General features: G+C 43.7%; 1 protein-coding gene across 1 annotated transcript; it reads left to right on the forward strand.

Moving 5' to 3' along the window:
* The first annotated feature begins 514 nt into the window (after positions 1-514).
* SIX6 (SIX homeobox 6) lies at positions 515-14,009 on the forward strand. The gene is made up of 2 exons (XM_084826529.1): positions 515-1,103; positions 13,832-14,009. Exons 1-2 carry the CDS (start codon positions 532-534, stop codon positions 14,007-14,009), a joined length of 750 nt encoding a protein of 249 aa, XP_084682655.1. The 5' UTR covers positions 515-531.
* The last annotated feature ends 12,770 nt before the right edge of the window (positions 14,010-26,779 follow it).

Raw genomic sequence — 26,779 nt, forward strand, 5'->3', positions numbered from 1 at the left:
GGTGAGTGGGTGGAAGTGAGGGGGGCTTTCCCCTCCTCTCCCCCCTCCCCTCCCCTCCCCTCCCCTCCCCTCCTCCATTCACACACATTCCCCCTCCCTCTCCCCAACTTGAGGCAACGGCCGGAGCGCGGCGCATTCTTTCTCCCAGCGCCTCAGCGCAGCGCGCGCGCGGCGGCGGCTGCGGCTGCTCCAGCTGCTGCGAAAGGGTACCCAAGCGAGCGCCTGAAGCGCGGGGGCGAGGGGGGAGGAGGAGAGAGAGAGGCGCTTTGCTCCTCAGCTCGAGGGCTAAAGAGGGAGGGAGCGCGCGCGCTGTGTCTGAGTCCAGGAGGGAAGGAAGGAGTCTCCTCAGCGGAGTAGCCTGACATTAGGGGGACGAGGCTCCTGGGCGCTCGCCGGAGACGCGGGGAAGAGGCGCCCCGCCACAGCTCGACCTTAAGGGGAGAGGCGGCGGCGACCCCGAGACCGAGCGAAGAGGCACCTCAGCCAGTCAGCCCGGCCGCCCGCCAGCCCTGGCCCCGCGCGTCCGCCTCCATGTTTCAGCTGCCCATCCTCAACTTCAGCCCCCAGCAAGTGGCCGGGGTGTGCGAGACCCTGGAGGAGAGCGGCGACGTGGAGCGCCTGGGGCGCTTCCTGTGGTCGCTGCCGGTGGCACCGGCGGCTTGCGAGGCGCTCAACCGCAACGAGTCGGTGCTCCGCGCGCGCGCCATCGTGGCCTTCCACGGCGGCAACTACCGCGAGCTCTACCACATCCTGGAGAGCCACAAGTTCCCCAAGGAGTCGCACGCCAAGCTGCAGGCGCTCTGGCTCGAGGCGCACTACCAGGAGGCCGAGAAGCTGCGCGGCCGGCCCCTGGGCCCCGTCGACAAGTACCGCGTGCGCAAGAAGTTCCCGCTGCCCCGCACCATCTGGGACGGCGAGCAGAAGACGCACTGCTTCAAGGAGCGCACGCGGCACCTGCTCCGCGAGTGGTACCTGCAGGACCCTTACCCCAACCCCAGCAAAAAGCGCGAGCTGGCCCAGGCCACGGGACTCACCCCCACGCAAGTGGGCAACTGGTTCAAAAACCGGCGGCAAAGGGACAGGGCCGCCGCCGCCAAGAACAGGTCGGTAGCTCAGATCGGAGACGGGGAAGTGTGTCGTGGGCGGGGGGAGGCTCCGATGGGGCAGTCGTGCCTCTGTGTATATACAGGAACACCCCACATCTTTACACGCACCCCCCCACACACACACACTGGCGTTGCGTATAAACGCGAAGATCGATCCGGCTGGCAAGGCATCTGGCGAGCTCAAAGTGCTCCATTCTAGCTACGGTTTCTTCAGGCTGCCATAACGGGCGCACGTCCCTGGTTTCTGTGGGACCCATTTCAGAGTAGGCATCCTTAGGATGGAGCTGCACGGCTGCAATCCTAAACACGGTTACCTGGAAGTAAGGCTGCGGTCCTAAGGACACTTAAGAGGAGGGTCGAGCTGCACCTGTTCTTTCCCCCTTTGCAAGCACCGGTTTTATTTTTATTTCCCTCAGCTCCTTCCGCCCGGCTCCCATGTCTCAAAGCGAAGTAGCGCAGTTTGAAGTCCTGTTCCAATGACCCTCTCCAGTTCCAAATGGGCAGGATGAATTATAAACCCGTCCCCAACACCCATAATATTCACTGGGTTCAGTCCGTTTTTGGTTTGGCAATTGTCTTTAACAGGAATTAAAATAAGAATAAAAACAACTCAAGAGTCTTGAGACTAACTAGTTTATTCTGGCATTAGCTTTCATGAACACTGTTCATGAGACACTGGACACTGATAAAGTGGACACTGTTCACTTTATCAGATGCATGCAATGTTAACCTCAAATTGGCAGATTTATATACACAGAAGATAAGAATATAAGGTCAGCAAACACAGGCAAAAGGAGGGACTAAGGCAAAAATTAATTTTCGGGATCCATTATGCTATAAGGGCATGCTTAATGTTTAAATTTTTTAAAAGTTAGTTCAATGCACCTGAATTTCCAGGAAAACATGCAAACCTGAAGGAGTTTGTGGAATGTCCTCCCCTGAAAACGCTGGGGGTTTTGCTTCACCATAATGGTTTGAGGATTATGTAGGACAATATGCTTAGGATCTCAGGCTATCCTTAAGACACATTTACTTTGGACTGTTGCCCCACTAATCTCACCTTCTCAATCCACTGCACAACAAGACTTCGAATTGTAAGGCTTCCTTAATTTTAGTGGCTTGAATTTCGCACTAAATGGGAAGGAAGTTTTAAAATGTGAGCCCCTTTCATAAATCCCTATCCTAAACCCAAGAAGGAGAAATTTCCTGCATTGAACAGGGGGTTGGACTCGATGGTCTTGTAGGCCCATTCCAACCTTACTATTCTATGATTCTATGAAATGAGTTACAAACTGATATCACATTGGTATCAATTTACTTTTTACAATTTAGAGTCAGGTTACATTGATATCAGCAGGTCAGATGGATATTTAGAAAGTGGAATTTTACTCCAAGTAAGTATGCTGAAGTACGCTGAGGTTCGGAGTGGCACCTCTCTACATAATATTTTACAAGTGAGGTGGATTTCTGCAGCAAGCCAGTCTCTATTCCAATACATCACTTTTTAGGCTGAGACATGCTACAATTGAATTGATTTCTGGAGCATCTTTGTTGAGGGTGGGGGAGATAGGTTTGGAGAACTGCAAAACCATTCTTCAGATAAATGCACATATAAAAGGGGGAAAGAAAGCTGGACGACAATATAGTTTTTACTATATTAAAGCCCAATGCGTTCTGCAAAAATTTGCCTACAGTTACAGTTTTCGCTATCATTTTTCATAATTATCTCATGGGACAGCTCTGTTAGACTATAGTAGAGATACATTGCCTGATTGTATATATCTCTACTGGTATTTAGACACAGACTGATGGGTTTAAAATAAGCATATAGTAAAATACAATATCTATTTCACTGCCCGGGGATATAATTTAATACTATTATACTATGCTTGCTGATACCCATCTATACTGATGGATAGTTCTAATACTGTTAAATACTGCTATCTGATGCATAGCCCAGTTAACAGCCCATTTAAACGAAGCATTTTGGCTTAGCTGGACAGTGAATCAGGATGAAGTGTGGAGATACAAGATATATGATTAGATATCTTAATCATATCTACTTAGAAGCAAGAACCTTTGAATTCAACGGGAATTACTCCCAACCCAAGTGAATGTACATGGGATTACAGTTTAGGTTCAAATATATATATATATATATATATATATATATATATATATATCGCTTACTTTGAGGAGTGAGTTGAGGATGAGACTCTAGGCTTCCAATCTAAAAGCAATCAACCACAAGTAAGCCCCTTTTATTTACAGTGGGCTTACACATGAGCAAAGTGTCTGAGTATAATGCTACCCCTACCGAGAAGTATGTGCTATGCCATGTTTGGTTCCCCCATCCTATCAATTTGACACTGCTGTATTCTAATGCATAGATCCAACAACATCCGTCTTCAGCTGAAACAAGACAGACGTCTAATAGAATTAAAATTAATTATATTTTGAAATATATGCTTTTAAAAAGCCTTTTTACAATGATTATAGGCAGCCAGATCGAACCTGCCAATAACAGAGGCATTTAAGGTACGAACCATTCCCATGCAACTGAATCAGCCTGCCTTCGCCACTATCTTTTAGCCCATTCTTAGGATCGTGGGTTCTTGTTACAATTTGGAGATATGCCATTCAGAAAAGTATTGTTGTTTGAATGTAGAACAAAGGTAGGACTTTATGCAGCCAAACAGTGAGCTGGTTTTCTGTGTGTGTAGGTCGTTCAAATAAAGGATAAACAGGGAAGGTACGAATGAGTTCGCCCAAAAAGAAAGCCTAGCTTCCAATGGGAAAGAATTTCTGATTCCATTTGGAAGCATTAATTAGCATGAATGACCTATATTTTGCAGGAGGCGAGTAACATGGCGCAATTCACAATTCCGTTGTGCCAATGTCCTTAAACATGAACCGGTTTAGTCCCATTGACTTCAATAGGATTACCTTCAGCATTTGAACTGGGCTGTGGATTGGAATAACAATTCATACCTATGCACTTGCCATGGAGTAAGTCCCTTTGAATTCAGTGAGACTGACTTCTGAGTAAATGCATGTGTCTTCCAGCTTCCATTTTTGGAATACAGTTTAATTGGGGAAGAAATGCAGATTGACATGGGAATAACTTGCACTGAGATAGAGAGGAAAAATTGATATGGAACAGGCAATTTTCACAACCCAGTTGAAGTATACATTCTTGAATCTATTCATCAGCTGGGAAGATCAAAGAGGGTTTTACAATATATTCACAACGGTAATCCCATGTATGTATACTTGAGAGTAAGTGTCACAGTTAATTGTTTCACAGGCAGGTAAATGGCATCCTTAAATCCCCTTAAATCTATATAGATCCACAGAAGTCAATGAAACAAAACGGAAATTAAAAGACTTCAATTTTAAGTGGGTTGTGGATGCAGTTAAGGAGAGAGAGAGAGCAGGCAAAACATTCAGCACACAATGCTTAATACCTAATCACATAATAATTTTCATATTCTGGTCCTTGCAAATGTTTTAAACTACTCCCAAATCTACTCTAAAATACTCAGAATTAAAATTGGTTCTTCTCAATTTGCTGCCTTAAAAGCTTGATTCAGAAAAGACTTTTCATTATTCTGGCAGTGGATTTTGTGGACGTTTCATTTAAAAAATGCCTAGGAAGAATAAAGTGTGTGTGTGTGTGTGTGTGTGAGAGAGAGAGAGAGAGGGTGGGGGTGGATGGGGGTGGGGGTCTTGATTCATATCCGTGGTGGAGTCACAGAAAACTGTTTCCTCCCATCTCCACATTTTAATGCAACTGCGATTGAATTGGTTGGAACTGAGAATATAAATAATGTTTTGAAATAGGGGGTGGGGAGCAGAATACCCACAAATAAGAGACTTTATAGAGTCTCTTATTTATATAGTCTATGCACTCTCTCTTTCTCCACACACGACACACACAAAGCTGCTTGGAAGCAAGTATACGTCAATTATTATTACACATTATAATCTGCAGAACTAGAAACTAATTTCAGCCCCTAATTACAAGACTACACCCAATTATTTTATTTGTCTTAGCTTTGGCAGTTTCAAAGTACCTTGGCTGGTCTTAACCCTCTGTGCTTAGATTAACATTGCTCTTCTCTCCTTTGTTCTGTCAGCCATAACAATGAGCCTGGCTAGATAAACAGACGAAATAACAACAACAACTACGATGATGACGATGATTATGATGATACATATTTCAAGTGTTCAGAGTATTTCACACATTTATTTTGTTCCAACTCTCAACACCTATTTTGCAGAAGACTGTTCAATTCCAAAATCTTGTAATATTTTAAACAGTTTTTATACCTCAGTCTTAAATATATTCAGAGGTGCCATTTAGGTAGAGGATGGGTTGGATCCAAACATAATCATACTTAGAGCATACCCATATAGATCAATTGGACTTGCTAGTAATAACTAACTTAAGCCCCATTGATTTCAATTGGTCCACTCTATATATGACTAAATCTGGATCAAACCTAGTCTATTTCACATCTCTTCTCCAACCCCACCCTCCATGTGCTTATTCCTTAAAAGCACCTCTATCTTGAACTATTACCACACACTGGCTCTACATATGGAGTGACTATGTTTTGCAGTTAATTGTGTCCATACACGAGACGTAAATTTGTTTGATTTTTTAAAAATGGATGTGTATGTGTGACAGCTTGACATGTGTTGTAGTTATTGTGAGGAATAACAAAGAAAATAACTGCAATGAATGTTCTTAAAATATATTGGGGGCGGGGTTGTCGTCCTACCTTAAATCTCTTCTATTAGTAGGCCTTTTTGACCTTGCTGAATCTCATGTCCTCTCTCCACTGAAAATTCAAATATCTGAAATGGATCCATAAATATATTTTCTTGTGAGGCCAATGATTCCAGTTGCACTTATATTTGAATAAGACACCAAACCTGAATTGATTATTATGAAATTACTCCCACTGGAAACAAAACTGATTTAAAAGATCTGGGGCCAAACAAAACCTACTTACAAAATCTTACAGGATCTGGGCGCAGATGTATTTAGCATTGCAGATGAAATGAGATCATATAACATAATATTGCCAGAAAATCATAACAGAAAGTACAGTAGTATCTGAACTAACATATGATGCTGAGTGAGAAATGTCTTCTAAAAAGAAGCTGCTGCAAGAATATTATGTATCTGTTCCTACCAAACACATCATCAACAACAAAAAGAACAACATATAGAATTGAAAATATAATTTAAATGCACAAATGCCAACATTTAAATTGCATGGGTGATTGAGCTGGCAGAGTTTTAAGCCCCTTGTCAACTTGCAAAATTGTATAGTGCATGTGAATGCGGACATGGTGAATGAGCAAAGTGGGTAGCATGAACAACAGCTAATTCCATTCCAGCAGATCATCTTCCCTCTTGTCCAGCAGGACCCCTTGAGCTATAACAGTGTTTTTCGAACTTACTACCTTCAGGAAGAATTCTCATGTTTATTTGTCTGTGGAGGAACCATGTGCATTTGCCACTGAACCTATGCAGAAAAATTCTGGGGTGTGGAGCACTAGGGCTGTGAAAACTGACAAATGTACTCAGGAGACACCCAACACTTTTCTGTGGCTGTGCATTGGAGGGGAACATTGGTAATGCTCTTTCACAGAAATTTGTCTGCCATTCCTGAACCTGGTCCTTTCATTGAGAACCTCTGACAAACTTCCAAGGAACCCCAGGGTCCCTAGGGGTACAGTGGAGCTACACCAAAGTTACAGTGTGTTATTGCACCAGATGCACATATGGTGATTATAACACAGACAATGTTAAACTGAGGAAGCAGCCTTTGCTATGATGGCTGGTGGGGGAAGCATAACACTTTGGGTAGAGAGTGGTCAAAACTGGTGGTTGGGGAGGAAATGGATGGATGGGATGGAGCTGGAAGCCAATGTGACCCAGTTGGAGCTGGAAGTGTGGCTGTAACAGACAACAATGTTTGAGAGAGCTGAAGTTGATATGATAGTGCCATTGTTGTCCATACTGTGTAAACTCATTTCTTTTATACCACTGTATTCTCTGATCAAACAGGTTTATGGAACACTATAAAAAACTAAATGAAAAAATGTTTAGGAGTAACAAAAGGATAAAATAATCTCTGAGGGGTCTTGCATGCCCAGGTTGCTAAGAATATTTTCTCTGTAGTAGCTGTGAGGGTGATTAGGGCAAAATATTTTTAGATACGTTTTTACCTACGCTTGCCTTCTTGTTGCACCGTCTATGAGAGACAAAGAGTCTAGATGCCAAGATTTGCTGTTGCCCTTTGGGTAAGAGTGTGAATAGAAACCATAGGGAGCAGAATAGAATGGGCCCATGATATGGATAAGTTGTCAAAGAAATGATGATGATGATGAAGATGATGATGATATGGCTACACCAACTGTTGCATACCCCACTGTTTCTCCAAGGCCAGCCAACCCACTGAACAGACAATAGGAAGTACTTCTTCATACAGTGCATAATTAGTTTATGGAGTTAATTGCCACAAGCCTTGGTATTGGCCACAAGTTAAGATGGCTTTAAAAGAGCATTAGACAAATTCATGGAGGATAAATCTATCAATGGGTTTTGTTTTTTGTTTTTTATTACATTTATATGCCATCTTTTCCTCCAAGGATCCTAAGGCCTTGTACATGATCCTCCCCCCCCCATTTTATCCTCAGAACAACCCTGTGAGGTAGGTTCAGCTGGAGTCAGTGACTACCCAAAGTCACCCAGTGAGCTTTATGGGGACTTGAACCTGGGGCTCTCCAGTCCCAGTTCAATACTCTAACCACTGCACCACACTGCCTTTCTTAATTGAGATGGCTATCTGGAGAGGCAATGTACCTCTAAGCACTAGTTGCTGGGAAGCAACAATGGGGAACAGTGCTATTGGCTTCATGCCATGCTTGTGGGCTTACTGGAGTCCTCTAATTGGCTTTTGTAGGAAGCAGAATGCTGTACTCAAAGGGCATTTGCCCTGATCTTGCAGGGCTCTTCTTAGGTTCCCCAAAACCAGCATGTGAGCTTCGAATTTCCCTCTCCTGGATGACAGAATACTGATTCTAGATGAGCCAAGTAGCAGTGGGGGAGAAATTTATTTGCTTTGCATTTTAATGCAAACTTATCTAATTTCACAGTTTTGAGGAGATACGGGAACCAAAGCTCCGTTATCCTTCAAAACTCACATTTCTCCAAATTTTGTAATGGAATTCTCCAATCAAAAATGTCTAGAAAAATGGATATATTAGGGGATAGTGTACACAGAAATGCATGTATTACTGAAAATAATGCTAAAAATGCATTCTGTTAGGAAAATTGCATGCAAAAAATATTATGCAAAATTGCAAAGAAAAATGCATGAATTAGGAAAAAGGCATACAAAATGTGCACAACTTTTCATGCAAACTTAAAAACCCTCCAACAATCCTCAAAGTTCAGTACTAACTGAATTTAAGATTGGAAATACTCTCAATGTTCAGCTTGAACCGAACCTAAGATTGGAAAAATGAGAAACCAAAATTGACAGATTTGTCCATTGCTGGCTCCAAATTTTCAGATTACCAATTGCCTGGCTAAGTCTAGTGCTCTCTTTCCTGATGCTAGAACACAGCTTTTGCGGGATATGCTGATAACAATTCATTATTTCCCTGATTCTGCAATTTACAGCAATAACCTAAGGAGACCTTCACGGGATCAGGAGGGGGCAGATAGCTCAGTGGTAGAGCATATGCTTTTCATGCAAAAAGTCCCAGGTTCAATGCCTGCAATCTCCATTGGGAAAGACCATCTCTTACTGAGACCGTGGGCAGCCCATGCCAATCACAGAAAACAATATATTTTATTTATTTTTATTTCAGTGGATTTCTATACTGCTTTTCATTTTTAAAAACCCTGAAGTAGCTTACAAGATAAAATCTTGATAAAATACAATAAAACCAATAATTGAAATGAAACAATAATAAAGCAATAACATCTCATTAAAATAACCAAGAGTAGCTGACAATGCTAGTACAATGCTGTACTATAAATATTTATTTATTTACACAGCCTCTGAACACAGAGGTTCCATCCAGCTGTCAGGGTCATTGTTAGATCTACCCACCTTAAAACATAATAGATCTATCCTCTATAAAACTTACCCATGGGTAAACATTCTGGCTTAGATTCTGGCTTAGTCATACTTTGAGTAGACCCACTGAAATCAATGGGACTTAAGTTTGCCATGACTAATTTAAGTCCCATTGATTTCAACGGGTCTACTCTAAATATGACTAAGTATGGATCCAAACCTCTGATTTCTGGTCAAGACTCATCCTAGAAGGGGAGGAGGAAGGAGACAGAATCATGCCTGAGATACTTCCCTAAGTATGTATGTATGTATGTATTAAATTTATTAATCGTCCATCTGGCTGGTCACCCAGCCACTCTTTGCCCTAATCAGCTGGAATCAAAGGGACAGTGAATATGGCCTGTGTGGTGTAGTGGTTAGAGCATTGGACTGGGACTTGGGAGATCCAGGTTCTAGCCCTGACGTGGCCATAAAGCTCACAGGGTGACTTTGAGCTAGTCACTAACTTGTTACAAGGTTGTTAGAATAATATGGAAACGAGGAGGACCATGTAAGCTGTTCTGGGTTCCTTGGAAGAGGAGTAAAGGCAGGCTATAAGTGTAAATATAAATAAAATAGCAGCAGGCATGCTCTGAAGTGAAGAAGAGCTTTGGCTATTGGGCAGTATAGAAATAAATAACAAGTTAGCTGTTACTCTGGTGGGGAGGCAAAGAAGATGTGGATTAACCAGTGTGCATAAAACATCATGGAAGAGAGACTGATATATGTGTGAGCTAGAATCGAAACTACTTGGGATATTGGGTGATGCAAGAAGGGGTAGTGACTTCTTGAGAATCAATGCAGGTGAGGTGTGTGGGAGATGCTAGTGCATACACATCTAGGTCCCAAGAAAGGCCAACAGGTATTAGGAATGAACAACAACAACAACAACGAAGATCTCTGCCAGAGAGAAACCTCCAAATAATGTAGCCCTGACATAACATACCACTCATGGTTGACCATTTCAAGTTAGCTCAGCCTTCCCTAACTTGATGCCTTCAAGCTGTTTCAGACTACAGACAGCATGACCAATAGTTGGGGATGATGGGAGTTCAGTACAAAACATCTGGAGGCCACAAGGTTGGGGAAGGCTGGGTTAGCAGAACCGTGGCTTGACTCATGAAGGGTGCATTCCTATACATGTTTAGACAGAAAAAAGTCATGTGCATGGCTGGCTGGGGCATGCTGGGAGTTGTAGGACTTTTTCTCTCGCTAAACATTCATAGGATTGCACCCTAAAGTGGCTTCTTTAGTCTGTCTCATTGGCCTGGGCCTTACATATATCAGAGTCTCCCACTCCCTGTATGAAATAACACCCCTCACAATGTCAAGAGCAGCTGGGGAGACTCTGTTGAGCATCCTTCAGTAACAGCTTCACAGACCTGTGATCAGGATGAGGGGTGCATGGAAATGAGATGGGAGAGTGTAGGTTATGTTAATCTCACATCATATGGTGCTTTGTACTGATTTCATGTGGTGCTTTGTACTGATTTCTAGAGGGAAACCGTGTTAGTCTGTTGCAGTAAAACAAGCCAATAAACAATCGCACCCCAGACAGTCTTTCTTTAGCCCACTATTGTCTACTTGGGCTGGCAGTGGAAGTCTTTATCGGCCCTACTTCCTAAGATCTTCTAGTTAGTAATGAAAACAAAGGGTCTTGCTCTTATGGCACCTGAAAGACTAACAAATTTATTATGGCATATTATGTCTTTCATGGATGCCATCCAGTTTATCAGATGCATAAAGTGTTAACCTCAAGTTGACAGATTTGAGGTTAATATTTCCATGCATCTGATGAAGTGGACAGTGTCCATAAAAGCTTATGCCATTATATATATATATATATATATATATATATATATATGCGCGCACCCACACACACACACACACATATACACACACACACAGAGTTCTCCAGAACTCTTTGTTTTTGCTGTAACATGACTTGACATCGCTACTCCTCTGGAAATCACTAATAATTATACAGAGAGAACCTGGGATTTTGTTCTTCCAAAGAATGTGCCCCTGTTTTTGAGCTATGGCCTCTCTTCATGGAGGAAGGGCAAGGCAGAACAATAGGGTGAGGTGATGAATATAGCCAGGGTTACATAAGCTAGAAGGCAGAAAAGGTTTAGGGGTGAAGGCATGGAGTGTAATTTCTGGTGATCAGAGCAGTTAGAAAGGGGATTTTCCCCATTTTTTCAGCACAACTTTCTGAGTGGAACAGTAGTCCATATCTCTGCTAGAGAAGTGGTTGCAATTTTTTCTCTTTGTATTGACCTGAGTTAAAAACAGGGTGCATTATTGTGTTTGTATCTTTTGATGAGGGAAGATAACTATAGTGGGCACAGAGGAAGGTTTAGGTTGCAATGGAGGTGAGATCATGGGGTAGAATGCTATGAAGTTGAAGACAAGGTAAAAACAGAGTGGAGGTCTATGGCAAAGGGATGGGATAGGAGCAAATTGTCTAGGATAGACTATGGAGAGTAGTGAAAACTGTGGGTCTGTATGACTTAGTATGGTCAGATATTTTGTTGTGAGGGGGCCCTAAGGGTTTTAATCCATTTTTTAATTATTGTTGTATTGTTGTTTATGGTGGTTTTACTTGTAGTTCATTTTTGTGTTGCTATTTTTGTTGCTGATTGTGAGCAGCCTGGGAGTGTGCAGGATACAACTATTTAGAAATAAATAAATGAAGCTAAGCAGGGTCAGCCCTGGTTAGTACTAGGATGGGAGACCGCCTGGGAATCAGGCTTCCTGCATGGAGCAAGGGCTTGGACTCAATGGTCTTGTAGGCCCCTTCCAACCCTATGATTCTATGATTAAGGGTGTAATACTATGCATATGCATACATGGCTGGCTGGGGAAAGCTGGGAGTAATAGGACTTTTTTTCTGTCTAAACATGCACAGGATTGTGCCTTAATATGGGTATGTGAGGAAGAGGGGAGAATCGATGAAGAATAGCTAAACCTAAAAGTAGATATAATTTGTGCTCAAAATTAAATCCAACTGAGTAAAATGGGGCTTGTTCCCAGGTAGGCAGGTGAAGAAATGCAACCTAACTGTATTAAATATTAACCATTAAATTGATTTTCAGAAATATAAAAACAAGTGCCAAGTACTCAGTGATCCCTGGACCAGTTGCATGCATTGGTCAGAATATAGGAAGGCCAACATTTTCCCCACCTCCTGTACCAGCCTTCTCCAACCTAGTACCCTCTAGATGTGTTTGACTGCAACTTCCATAATTAAGGCGAACACATCTAGAAGGCATCAGGTTGGGGAAGACTATCTTATACACAGACATACACACAAGCTAAAGATTCAGGGAAGGAGACTGGAATCTCTTCAAGCTGTTCAGCTGGTCACCCCCACCCCATCCACCTCCATTTATTCTCTTGTGGCTTTGGACATGCCTGGGGATGTGGTGATTGACATTCAGGAGAAAACAGGGATCTGGACACATAAAAGGTGCAGTGGCATGTGCTAAGGTGTGGCCAGTCAGCTTAAGTAAAGTCAGCTTAGACCCTTGACTTAATGAAGGAGGGGGGGCTTTAGATGGCCAATTGAGTTATTTATTTGTACCCTGCCTTTCTACCAAACAATGGCACTCAAGGCAGCTAAATTTCAGCTGTGAGAAACACAACTCACATTTTTCTTCTTTCCTACCCACCATCCTATGATTGAAAACTGGTTTTACATTCTTGATATTTTAGCGGAAGAAAAGAAAAACTGTTTGCCAAAAAGAAATACTTTGAGCATGTGCAGTTTTGCATTTTAAACTCACTTAAACGATAGCATCATTGTGACTACAGCAGTAAAATGGAGCTTGCCTGGTAGTGCCAAACACATTTACTTAAGCATTGTTTTGTTGTAGAAAAGGACGATATGTTCTTAAACTAATAAAACGAGCATCTGCAACCAAGTACATGCCCAGTTGGCTTCTCCCAGACCCTAAAATGTTTAAAAATAAGAAAGGATGCTGTGGCGAGCACCATTAGCCCTGGTGGGGCAGGCGCTGAGGCAGGGCCTGTTTGCCACTGCCCCCATCACCTGCCACTCTCCGGGTGGTCATTTGGGGGCCCCTGGGTCCATCCCTAGCTGCACCACTGTGTGTGACTGTGTTTAGCTGGGCTGCATAAAGACAGGGATGCGAGTACCTGGGGATGAAACCGACTACCACCGGATACTGTTTTGAAGACAAGGGTGACAGGTATCGAATGACGGAAAGTGGATTCCTCTGGAGAGAGGCGGAGAGGCACGGGTGCCCATGGGCAGAAGCGGAGGTCTTTGGGTCAGTTAGGATGTGATGCAACAATATTGCAGCAGGGTCCTGGGGCGAGATGTGGGGCAGGTGGCAGGGGTAAGGAGACAGGAGGAGGGAGGTGTCTCGTAGAGGTAGGGGATATCTGGCTGGGGGGAAAGAGGAAGCGTTTCGCTTCCAATGAGGTGCCCAGAGACAGAGCTGAGGTTGCCCTGGAGGGAAGGAGGTAGGGAGCGGGCGGCCCTTCATGATGTCTCCCCCCCTCCCCATCCACCCAAGTGACGGCTCGTCTCCCGCTTCCTCCCCCGGGCAGGCTCCAGCAGCAGGTGCTGTCCTCTCAGGGCGCAGGGCGGCCGCTGCCTCCGGAAGAAGAGAGCGCGGGCGAACCGCTGCTGGGCGCCGCCGCCAGCCCCGCCGCCAGCCTGTCCAGCAAAGCCGCCGCCTCCTCGGCAATCTCCATTACCTCCAGCGACAGCGAATGTGACCTGTGAAGGGGAGAGGAGGAGGAAGAGGCACAGCCGAGCCAGCCCGGACTACAGCAGGGGCCGGAGGGCGGACGGAGCGAGCGAGCGAGCCAGTCGGAGGCGCGGCGGCGGCGGCGGCCGGAGGCTCCGCCGAACTCTCGCCCTTCCTCAGCCAGTGCCTGCCTTCCTGGCCGCTTGCGTCGCTTTGCCTTGCCCGCCATCCCGGCCCTGCGAGGTGGCTGGCGGAGCAGCCGAGGACCGTCCGGCCCCCCAACCCCGTCTAACCCGCCCCCGGGAGGGGCTCCGCCGCATCTTCGTCGCCTCTGTTTCTTCACCCAGGAGCTGTTGTAAGGAGGCCTCAAAAATCTCACACACAAAAATCACACACACACAGAGGGGGAGAAAAATGCCAACTCAGACGCCTGCCATAAATCCTCTCCCCAAGGACCCCCACCTCTCGGAATTTCCAGTAGAAAAGACGCTGGGTTTGGGCTCTGTTTCTTTTTAGTTTGCTTTTACTTTTAAAAGTTTTTTATATATATATATATATATATATATACAAATATAAATATTCTATATAACGTTTATTGACTTATTTAAATAATTGCTCTGTTGGTAGATTGTTTTATTTGATCATAATTACAATTAATTATTATTAATATTATTATAATTATTATTTGGGGCTTGATGCTGATGTGGACAGGTGACTTCCATTTTTTATTTTCCTACGGAGCATGTGCCAGGACCAGGTATTGTAAAGGGGGGGGGGGGTACAGCCAAAACACAAGAAAAATTAAGCAAGAAACAAATGATTCCAGTGTAATAAAATATTGGGTGAGCAAAACTAATTCTCTTTTTCACTTCCTTGGCATAAACATTCTTAACCTTAGGAAGAGCAGGAGGTTCTTTTCTTTTTAAGATCGGGGATCTAAGACAAGGCCAAAGAGAAAACCTGGATGGGTGAAGAAAGAACTTTTTTAAAAGAAAGTGTGATTTGCAAAACAATGATCAGTCCATCCTATCCACACTCTTGCTTAACTCTCATTTATTTCAAGGAAAATACTTGTGCAGAACTCCCCCCCCCCCATGGATGGTGAGCAAAGAAAGATACTGAAATAATCAAGCTGAAATAAAACAACCTTGCAAGGCAAATTGAGATAAACGAGGGAGAGAAATAAGCACATTTAAGTAGAAGAGTAAAGTAAGGGAATCCTAGAATTTTGGAACAGAGTATCAGGCTGTAATCCATCTTAACCACGCTTACTTTGGAGTAAGACCCATTTAACTCAATAGGACATACTACTCCTGAGTAAACATGCCTAGGTTGAGACTGCACCATCACTTTTTACAGAAATCAGTGTTTAGGCCTAGGTTGCAAAGATAGCATTTTTCATTTTCTGGCTGTTAAATTAAAGCCAGAGGCGGGCAATTTCTGCCCCTCTACATATTTTGGCCTATCATCCTTCACTATTGGCTATCCTGTCTAGGGCTGATGGGAGTTGTAGGCCAAAACATCTGGAGGGCCACAAACTGATCAAACCCTAGTTATATGAACAGTGAGCTAATGCAGCAGGGTGAATATTACAGCCATTAAAAACAGGGTTACAAAAATAATCCAAATCTGAGTAATGTAAAGTACAACCCATATCCTTTCAAACACAGATTTTCAGCAGGGCTTACTTTCAAATAATAAATCTCCCAAGGATAAGTTATAATTGATGGATAAATTGGCCAACATACAAACACACACACATGATTAGTGGAGTATGACTTTATATGCATAAAACTAATGAGATATGTGGCAAAGGAAAAAGTGCTCTATAAATACTGTATACATTCAATATATTGATTTTATCTATGGCATTTATCTACCTATGCCAGACTGATCCTATGCAGAGAGATTTCTCTTACTAATGGCTTATAGTGGGCTAATTTTGCATAGGACTGGACTCCAGGTCGCAATACAGTGTACACTTATAGGGCAACCCTAGACCTGTCTATCCGGAAGTAAGACCCATTATGTTCAATGGGACTTACTCCCAGGTAAGTGAGCATTGGACAGCAGCCTAATAATAATAATATTTCTTAGATGCCTTTCTCAAAAGAAACTCAAGGCCACTTATGAAAAAATAAAAACAAAATTTAAAATGGCTAAAAAACTTATCCACTACAATACAACCACCCCATAAACAACTAAGGGCACAATCCTATGCATGTTTAGACAAGAAAGAGTCCTATAACTCCCAGCATTCCCCAGCCAGCCATGGGGGGGGGAACACTTTTTTCTGTCTGAACATGCATAGGATTGCACCCTAAAACTCAAAAGTAAACTCTTGAATGTAATGGAACTTACTTCCATGTAAACATGCAAAGGTTTGGGTTGCGCTGTGAGAACTGGAGCAACAATCCCAGCCCTTCAAAACCAACTGGACTTTTGCCTTCAATGAGTTTTGGAACTGCCCTTCTCTCAAAGTGTTTCTTGGATCCAGATTAACTTTGGGAAACAAAGGTGGGATTTCAGTGGAGTTTATTTCTCGCATTTTTATCCTGACTTCTATCCATCACGGAACTAGACACTCCATACGGGGTCCTCAGTCAGCTTCCCATCCAGGTTCTGACAGGACCTGCCCCCCCCCCCACTTCACCACAGGAGGTGGATCAGGTGCTGCCTGGTCCGTTAATTATTTATTTGTTTCATTTCGTTTCTATATTGCCCAATAGGTGAAGGTCTCTGGGCCGTTCACGCAAATTAAAACTACAAAGTGCAGCATAAAAAAATATAAAAGTTTAAAACCGCAATATAACAGTAAAAAAAAAAGGTAAAGGTGTCCCCAATCAGTCGTGTCCGACTCTAGGGTGCGGTGCTCATCCCCGTTTCTAAGCCGAAGAGCCAGCGACTGAACACCGAGGTACCTATTTATCTACTTGCAATTTCTTGCTTTCGAACTGCTAGGTTGGCAGGAGCTGGGTCTGAAGACGGTCAGCGTCTTAACCACTAAGCCACCGCGGCCCATAATATAACAGTACAACCAGAATAAAACCTAGCAACAATGCAGAGATTTAAAATACAGATTTAAAACACCAGACCTAAAGATTAAGAAGCTACAATACTGGGAGAATAAAAAGGTCTTCACCTGGCCCCGGAAGAAGAACAACGGGGGGGGGGGGGAGGAGAGAGAAAAGGCCTTCCCGTGGTAGCCATCAGCCTCACTTCCTTTAGATCGATGTAGTCCTCCCATGTATTTCACAAGTGGCCAGGTAACAGCAGGGTCCTGACGTGCTCGGTGTTCGGTCCCGATCCCCTACTCGGTTGAGCCAAACTACACATTTGCCTAAGGAAATTTTGCCTTCCAATCGGCTCGTTGCATCAGCCTGGCTGGATTTTGTTTCCCATCCTTTAACGCCCAGGTTGAAGAAAGCAAATGCCATCTTCGTCTATATTTTGGCCATCTAATGCGAAGAGAAAACTCCCTGGAAAAGACCCTGATGCTGGGAAAGACTGAAGGCAAAAGGAGAAGGGGACGGCAGAGGATGAGATGGCTAGATAGCATCACGGATGCAATGAATATGAACTTGAGCACGCTCCGGGAGAGAGTGCAGGACAGGAAGGCCTGGCGTGCTATGGTCCATGGGGTCACGAAGAGTCGGACACGACTGAACGACTGAACAACAACAACAAAGCTTCTTTCGTGTATGTGTCCCCCCTCCGCCCCTTCCCCAGCCAAAAGGATTTTTACAATATTATAGAATTTGAACGCTGATCTTTAACTCGCTTGAGCTGTGCTTTTCGGCCTCGTTTTTATGTCCTCAGACACCCGCCACCCAGAATAAGGTGATTGCTTGACTTCTTTTTAGTAGGACAAAACGCCGGAGTCTTTTGAAGAGACTGGTGGGAGGAAAAAAGATATCTGTAATCTTATACCCATTTACCTGGGAATAAACTCCACTGAAGTCAATGGGACTTGGGGCCAGAACTCTAGATGCGCGCTAGCATCTGCAACTCCCCGCCCCCACATTTTTACTCTAGAGTAGGCTCAGGGGCGCCAATTCGGATTGGCACCCTACCGTAGGGGTTTTTGAAGATCCGGATTTGCCCCTGCGCCTACTCTAGAGTAAAAATGAGACGACGACAAAGGTGCTCCTAGACACACATCTAAAGTAATGTCTGTTTTAGCCCTTTCTCCTGAGTACTGCATTGTGCTGTCACGTTCCCCTGTTGCCCTGAGAGACCCTAAGGACAGGAAAGAGTGTTCTAGGGACCTCACCTCTTACATTAGCATCTCTTTTTATTTAAGAACTAAACAGTAAAGAAATCAGAAAGGAAAGAGACAACCAAGCCACCAGTCCGAAGAAGCCGCGTTAGACAGTTCGGCACTTCCTTGCGAGTAACATGGCTAAGATCGCACTGTGTAGAGCATTTTATTTTACTTGTCAGGTTGTTTTTTGTTGTTGTTTGTTTGTTTTTTAAAAGGGAATATTTACTACAGGGTTGAATCTCCATTTAAATGTCTTTCTTGCCTTAAAATTCCCACCTTATTCATGCTAAAGTTTCGAAGCAGAAATGAAGCATCTCATGGGATCTGTGCTGACCTTAGGGACACACTCTAGCTATGCTGAGTCAAATACTTCTCGGGTCCTGCAGCGATTAATATAATTTTAATAGTGTTAAGGAGCAATGCCTGTTAAATAAAAGTGCAGAGCAAGAAAGCACGGTGTACCCTATGAATAGAAGGAAGGAATTCTCAATTAATTAGAAGCTCTATTTCCATCAGTGGAAGAGGAAAACATCACAAACTTGCTTCTGTGTCCAAGAATCACTGCAACCTGGTTCTCTAGGCATGTTTACTCGTAAGTTAAATGGGTCTTACTTCCAAAGATGAACCTTAGAGAGCAGTTCTATGCATATTTACTCAGAAGTAAGCCCTACTGAAGTCAATGGAGCTTATTTCCAGGTAATTGTGCCTAGGATGAGGTCTCAACAATAACCAGAGAAAGATTCCCAGAAAATTCAGCCAATACAAAGGAAACCCCATGCAACTGGTCTTTTCTTTCTTTTTCTTCTTGGTCTAATTGAAAGTGGTAACTAGGGTTTCTTGGATTGCTAGGTTACTTTTTGGAGTAATCATTCATAATTAAAGTATCCACACACCCACAGGGTTGCACCCTTTAGCCTACAATCCCATACCCATTTACTTGAGAGTGAGCTCCACTGAACTCAGTGGGTCTTATTTCTAAGTAGACATGCATAGAATTCCACTGTTAATCATTTATTTATTGAATACATGTATACTCTGCCTTTCAGGGTAAAAACCCTAGCAAAGAGACTTATAAAAGTTAGAAAACAATAATGTATACACTATTTCAAAATACAATTTAAATCCATTGGAAAACATACCAGTTTGCATAAAAAGTCAATGAAACACTGAGCAAAACAAAAAGGTTTTCAAAGTCTGCTTAAAAGTAGTTCCTGAAGAGACCATACATACTTATCTAGGGAGGGAATTCCAGAGATGTGGGGCCACCACTGAAAAGACCCTGCTTTGGTACTTAACGCCAGTCTGATGTAACGTGATGGTGTGCCAGAAAGCAAGGCCTCTGTTGCTCATCTCAGGACCTGGGCAGGTCCTTCAGACAGCCTGGTCTCAAACCATTCAGGCTTTTGAATGTCACAACTCAGCTCTTTAAACTGAGCCCAGAAACAAATAGGCAGCTAATTCAACTGGCATAGTATTGTTGTAATATGATTAGTATACTTGGCCACTGCATTCTGTACCAGCTGAAGTTTTTGAATTGTCTTTAAAGGCAGCCCTACATAGAAAGTATTACATAGAAATTACTAGCACTTAAGTTGATTAATGGAAGTGGCAATTTTAATCCAAAACACCCTTTTTCAATTTTTTAGGCTACTGCATGTTCTTGTACCAGGGGAGGAAAAGAAAAAGACAATGGGCACCATCCATGTTTAACATTTAACTTTTAAGCATTTTTAGATCTCATTGATATCAATTTCAGACAGTTAGAAAGATCTAATAGAGCCATTCTATGCGTGTTTACTCAGACATTAGACCCAATTGAGCTCAATGGGACTTACTCCCTATGCAGTGTATTTAGGATTGCAGCCTACAAATGCTAACTTTGGGTCAGATCCAGACTAAGGCATACTTAGAGTAGACCCATTGAAATCAATTGGACTTAATTACTAACTGAAGTCCCATTGAGATCAATGGGTCTACAATAAGTATGGCTAAGACTGGATACAACATTCTGGCTGGATCATGACCAAGGAGTGGTAGTTTTTGTATATTAAATCATGTTAATGTACACATCTTCCAATATCTCAAACAAAGAACAAGAAAAAAGAGGCAGCCCTGTTGAGCTTTTGGTAATATGGGCTATGTAATTCATTCATCAGTTGACAGCCCTAATTTTTTAAACAATTTTCTTTTTTAAAAAGGAATGAATAGTCCTTTAAGGTTTTTTTTAAAAATTTCAAATTCATTAAATTACACAGTTGGTATGGGACTATCATAAAAGAATGACATATTATAGCCAGGCTCTTGTTTTTGTTGACAAACACAAACTTCCATGTGAATTTAACAAACTTTTTACAAGCCTGTCTTTTATAAACCTGGGGCTTGATCCAGCCAAAGCAAATGGGAGAGTTACATTAGTATAATTCTAGGCATTTTTATTTAGAAGTACATCAGTGGAAGTTGGATGTTCAGTGGGGTTTATTCCCTAATTAGTGTGGGTAGGATTGCAGCCTTAATCAGGTGTGTAATGTTTTCAATTTAAATGAATGGGACTTAGACTGCAATCCACACTTTCCTGGGAGTAGGTCCCATTAAACACAGTGGGACTTACGTACAAGTAAACATGACTAAGATTTCATTCCATCTGGACCATACCTTTATGGCTTAACTTTCTTTCAAGTGTCTGCCAAAGTGTATACCAGCATCTTCTATTTGGTATTGATAATTCTTTTGTAATGTCAAATCTGTGCCAGGTTTGCCATAAGGCCTCAGATGCATCCATGTTTACCATGATAATCCTGTGAAGTGTGTAGTGCAGAAGTGGGCAGACTTCAGGCTTGCTGACTACTTTGTTTCTAACTTGAACCCCAAGATCCACCCTTTGGAGTCAGGTGCAAAATGGGAATGGGGGATGAGAAGGAAGGAAGGGGACAATGATAAATTCTCACAGAGCCTCGCTTGGTACTGTTGACATTGGGAGGAACTGCAGTGAGACTTTGAAGTGGCTCAAGGGGGTCTGCAACAAAATGTTGCAGCATGGCATGCTTCTGTTCAGGGTGCCAGCCAGACATGCACCTTTCAAGGATACTCTGTTCCATCCCTCTTCCATTTTTCTGTCCCTCCCCTCTCCAAACCGAGTATGCTCAGATCTCGTTGGGGTGTTTTGGGGTTTCCCTCTCCCCCTTTAGGGTTTCCCCCTAAACATGTTTTGGTTTTTTGGTACTTCTGCAAACCTTGTGGTTCCCAAAAGCCTGCTAACGCCCTTTCATGGCTGGTGCTGTTTTGGCTGCGTAAGGATTCACTCTCAGATAATGAAGTAATTCAAGAAAGGGAGAATTCAGACAGAGTCTCTTGTGTTATTGTGACATTGCAGGGGTGGAGAGGGGAGCCTTAAAGAGCCATTTCCTTGTTCCTAGGAAGATACAGTAAGGTGCATAATAATGGGACATCCAAAGATTGTCTTGCTGTTTCAATGGAGGGTGGGAGTTCTAGAGCCTTTTGCCTGTGTACATCATACTAATGTAACTCTCCCATTCGCTTTGGCTGGATTAAGCCCCAGGTTTATAAAAGCCAGGCTTGTAAAAGGTTTGTAAAATTCACATGGAGGTTTGTGTTTGTCAATAAGACACACACCCTACCATTAGGCAGAGTGAGTCATCTGCTTCAGGCAGCAGAATGTGTGGGTCATGAAAGGACAGCAAATAATGAGTTATTTCATTTTTTATTATTGTACTTTTACTGCCAGGCATGAAAAGAGATACTGTGAGATTTTCTGCCTCATCTGCCAAAGTAACTTACCTGTTTTGGGGGTACTGAGTGTGGGTGGACACATTTTGCTGCTCCACGTCAGGGAGCAAAATGTCTTGGGCCAGCCCTGCCCCTCCCCCCAAAAAAAGGAAAAGGAAAAAAAAGATAAACAGACTCAGAAATTGGTAGACAGATTGCAGAAATTGACTGGAGGGCAGCTCCCAAGAGGAGATACAGGCTTGATGCTACACTGCATGTACAGGATTTGCAGGCAGTCATTGTATGAATCACCCCTCAGTGTACTTAGCCCCCCACCCCCCGCACTGGACTAGGTCCAGAGTGTTTCTGTTTGGATAGTGGAATGAATAGATTTGATATGACACAGACCAATATAATAAATGTGCAACCTCTAAACCAGCATGAAAATATTCCATGATTCATTTCAATCATCTAAAAAGAACGAACACACAAATCAAATCGTACATTAAAATATGCAGAGATCTGATGGATGGAAACACATGAACCCGGTTATTTACATTCAACAAAGCACCAAAGGAGGCTGGCTAGAAGTCTGCCTTGACCTGTCTCTCTTTAGCTGAACAAAGAGGAAAATATTGTATCAAAAGTAACATGAATGGGGAGGGAGGAGAAGTGAAACGGCTTTTCCCCTCTATTCAGCCTGTTGAATACTTCCGTTTCTTTTGAGAAGGAGGGCAAGCCCTGAGCAGGCCTGAATGGGAAAGTCTGGTAAGCAGGCAGGGAGGCTGTCAAACTGCTCAGAGTAATAAGCCCTAATGAGAGGGTTTGCAGTCCTCCCTGGGACAAAAGGGGGCTCTGGGGGGGCCTGTTTGGACTGAATAGCTAATACATTTTGGGAAGAGATTGGGGGGGATGAGTTAGCTGTCAACGGACTGATTTTGCAAGGAGCAAAGAAAAAGGGAGGGATAAGTCTTGGCCCTGTGCAGCTGTGGACAGAAGCCCACCTACCCCCCCACCTTCTGCAGCGAGCCTCTTACCCCTTTTACCTCCTGCTGGGCAGGGCTAAAGCAGACAACAGTAAGCTGGGGACCACCAGACAAACAAGAGGGAAAGTGAACCTGGGTTAAACACACACACACAATGGCTGCGATCCTCAAAGGGGTTAAGCAGAGCCACTCAAACAGAAAGTCAGATTGGCATACTAGGTTTAAATCAGATGCAGATCAAGCTCTCCAGCTTGATCAATCCAGGGACAGAGCAGCGTGCAATGCACACTCCTAGAGAGCAAGGGGATTCCGGGTCAGTAGAAGCTGGTGGTTCCAATGTCAGTGGAGTGGTGAATCTGCTCTGGGTTTCCATCAGAACCTGTCAGAATTGGCTTCACACCTTGGACAGCTCCTTTAGAGTTCTGAGTGATTCTGACTGAAAGCAGGAGCAGATTCACTGCCCCACTGACATTGGAGCCACCAGCCTCCACTGTCCCTGGTGTGCAAAAGTTTGCAGCCACTTTCGTTTTTGTTGGGCTGCCACCACAAACTGGCCTCAGGAGCTTGCCACTGGAAACCAATGTGTTGTTTTGAAGAGAATGTTGGACTTGGACCAAGGAGTTCTGTGTTCAAGTCCCAGCTATGTTCATTGGGTTACTTTGGGCCAGTCTCAGCCTAATCTACCTCACAAGGTTGTTGTGATAATAACTGAAATGCCACCCGCCAGGAGATCATGCTTTCCTCTCAGATGTTATTTTCCACCAATAAACAATTGATGGTGTCTTGCCCTATAATCTGCGTGCACACAGTAGCGCTGTTCTGTCCTGTTGGAAGGGGACTACCCATGAAAGAAAGATTGGGAACCTTGCGCCATATATGCATTTGAGAAATCAACATGGATTTCTGTCCCTTTTGTTGGAAAATGGAGGCAGGAAGCAAAGAAATGAGTAATTTGTGGAAATACGAACAGTTGGAAAAGCTTTTCCTGAACGGAGAGCTTGCAGGTTTGAATGTTCCCCAGTTTGGGGCATCACTGCATGAAGAAAAATAACATGGGCAGGGGGAAGGCTAGGTTGAATCCATGTCTCTGACAAGTTTTATTTCATTTTATTATATCATATAATGGAGAGCTGCAAGCCAGAATCTATTCATGATTCTGTGATGAATCTCTGTGATGCGACAACAATATTTGGTTAGATATTCCAATAGACTGACCCTGTATAAGACAGCTTCCTATGCTTCTGTGCCATGTTATTCTCACATTGACTTAAGAACATAAGAAGATCCCTGCTGGATCAGACCAAAGGTCCATCTAACCCAGCATTCTGTTCACAGAGTGGCCAACCAGCTGCCTGTGGGAAGTTCACAAGTAGGACATGAGTGTAATAGCACCCCCCTGCCCATGTTCCCCAGCAACTGGTGTACACAGGCATACTGCCTCTGATACTGGAGGTAATATATAGCCATCATGACTAGAAGCCATTGATAGCCTTATCCTCCATGAATTTGTCCAGTCCCCTTTTCATGCCATCCAAACTAGTGGCCATCACTACTCCCCTGGTAAACATCTGTCAGAGAAGAATCAGTGCTTCTCATCTGTCTTGTGCCTGGTTTTCAGGAAGGGAATCTGAGCAACTGAGGCAAATAGTGGTGTGTTGGACTTCTCAACCTCATTGACAAACTAAGAGTAAATAAATCACTGGGCTCAGATGGTATCCATCCTAAAGTTCTCAAAGAACTCAAATATGAAATTGCTGATCTTCTAACCAAAATATGCAACATGTCCTTAAGATCAGCCTTTGTACCAGAGAACTGGAAGATAGCCAATGTAACAACAATTTTTAAAAAGGAACCCAGGGGGGATCTAGGAAATTACAGGCTGGTTAGCTCAACATCTGTTCTGGGTAAATTGGTTGAAAGCATTATTAAAGATAAAATTAGTAAGCATGTAGAAGGACAAGCTCTGCTGAAAAAGCATCAATATGGCTTTCGCAAAGGTAAGTCCCGTCTCACTAAACTTTTAGAGTTCTTTGAGACTGTCCATAAACATGTAGACGGGGTGAACTGATAGACATTGTTTACTTGGACTTCTAAAAGGCTTTTGACAGAGCCCCTTACCAAAGACTCCTGAGCAAACATAGCAGTTATGGAAGAAGAGAAGAGGTCCTCTCATGGATCAGTAACTGGTTAAAGAACAGAAAGCAGAGAGTAGGAATAAATGGTAAATTCTCCCAATGGAGGGATGTGAACAGTGGGGTCCAACAGGGATCTGTATTAGGACCAATGCTTTTCAACCTGTTCATAAATGATCTGGAATTAGGAGTGAGCAGTGAAGTGGCCAAGTTTGCTGATAACACCAAATTATTTAGGGTGGTGAAAACAAAAAGCGATTGTGAGGAGCTCCAAAAGGATCTCTCCAAATCGGGAGAAAGGGCATCCAAATGGTAAATGTGATTCAATGTAAGCAAGTGTAAAGTGATGCATGTTGAGGCAAAAAAATCCAACTTCAAGTATAACTTGATGGGATCTGAACTAGCAGAAGCGGAACAAGAAAGAGATCTTGGGGTTGTGGTGGACAGCTCAATGAAAATGTCAGCCCAGTGTTGTAGAAAAAGGCAAACTCCATGTTAGGCATAATTAGGAAAGGAATTGAGAATAAAACTTCCAGTATAATACTGCCCTTATATAAGGGCATCTTATGTCGCATCTGTGGTGCGACCTCACTTAGGGCACAATCCTATGGAGATGTTTGTCAGCCTGTGAACTCAGAGGGTGACGAATATCCAATGCAGGGCAACCAGAGCATGGAGGCGATCCTTGCCTCTGTGCTGCAGCCACCCTGCATTTTTGGCTAGACAGGCAATTTCACCTGTCTATCCAGGGAGCTTCAGAGTGGGAGGTGGGGAGGCCATGTGGTGCATAGGGAGCTGCGTAATGTGGCTTCCATGGTCTCCTCTCCCCCCCACCCCTGAGACCGCCCCCTTTTCCCCATCTCCATGCTCCATTTATGAGCGCAGAGATGTAGCTGGTGGAGAGAACCACACCGGCTACAAGGGAGAGGGGGAGGGGAGTGTGGTTTCTGGGAATCGAGGGCTGTGCACTGCTTCAACTCTGGATCCAAATTCCAAGCTGAAGCAGGCAGATTCAGACTACTTTGGTCAGGATCTAGAGCAGGTCAGGATCGGCCTGAAGTGGTCTGGAGCATGTTGGATCGATCCAAAATGCTTCAGGCCAATCCAGACGGCTGCCCGCCCAGCTGCACAAGCCCCTTACTCCTTACCTGGACCTGTGGAGAGCGCCCACAGCCATCGCCATCTTCAAGGGAGTCACCATTTTCTTTAAAAATGGCTGCTTGTCTTTTCCAGAAATAAAATCTCACATCAGGCTGTCATGCGCACAACATTACAGGTGTAAATGGGACATTTATGCCTGTAATGTTGCATACATGATGGCTTTACAGCCACCATTTGCATAAGATTTTATTTCTGGCAAAGACAAGTCAGCTCCCCTGAAGAGGGCGACAGCTGCGGGCGCTCCCCACAGGCTCAGGAACGGGGCAGAGGGCTCACGCGGCTCGGCAGGAGGCCCAGTTCGGATGTCCAAACCTCATGTTGGATCCAGAGTCTGAAGTGGTCGAACCGGGTCCGAATCAGTCCAAGGTGGGTCAGGGCCGATTTGGGAGTTCTGAGTTGTCCTCTGAAGCAGGTTGGGGGGTCCCTGCACAGCCCTACCAGAAACCAAAAAATTCTATGGCCCTCTAGACAGTGTCTAGTGGCCATAGGGTTGCTCCCTCCAAATACTGTTAACAATTTTGGTCACCACACTTAAAAAA

Source organism: Heloderma suspectum, chromosome 1 (genome assembly GCF_057233095.1).
Source record: "Heloderma suspectum isolate Gila_16-S chromosome 1, 16-S_ref, whole genome shotgun sequence".
NCBI classification, from domain to species: domain Eukaryota; kingdom Metazoa; phylum Chordata; class Lepidosauria; order Squamata; family Helodermatidae; genus Heloderma; species Heloderma suspectum.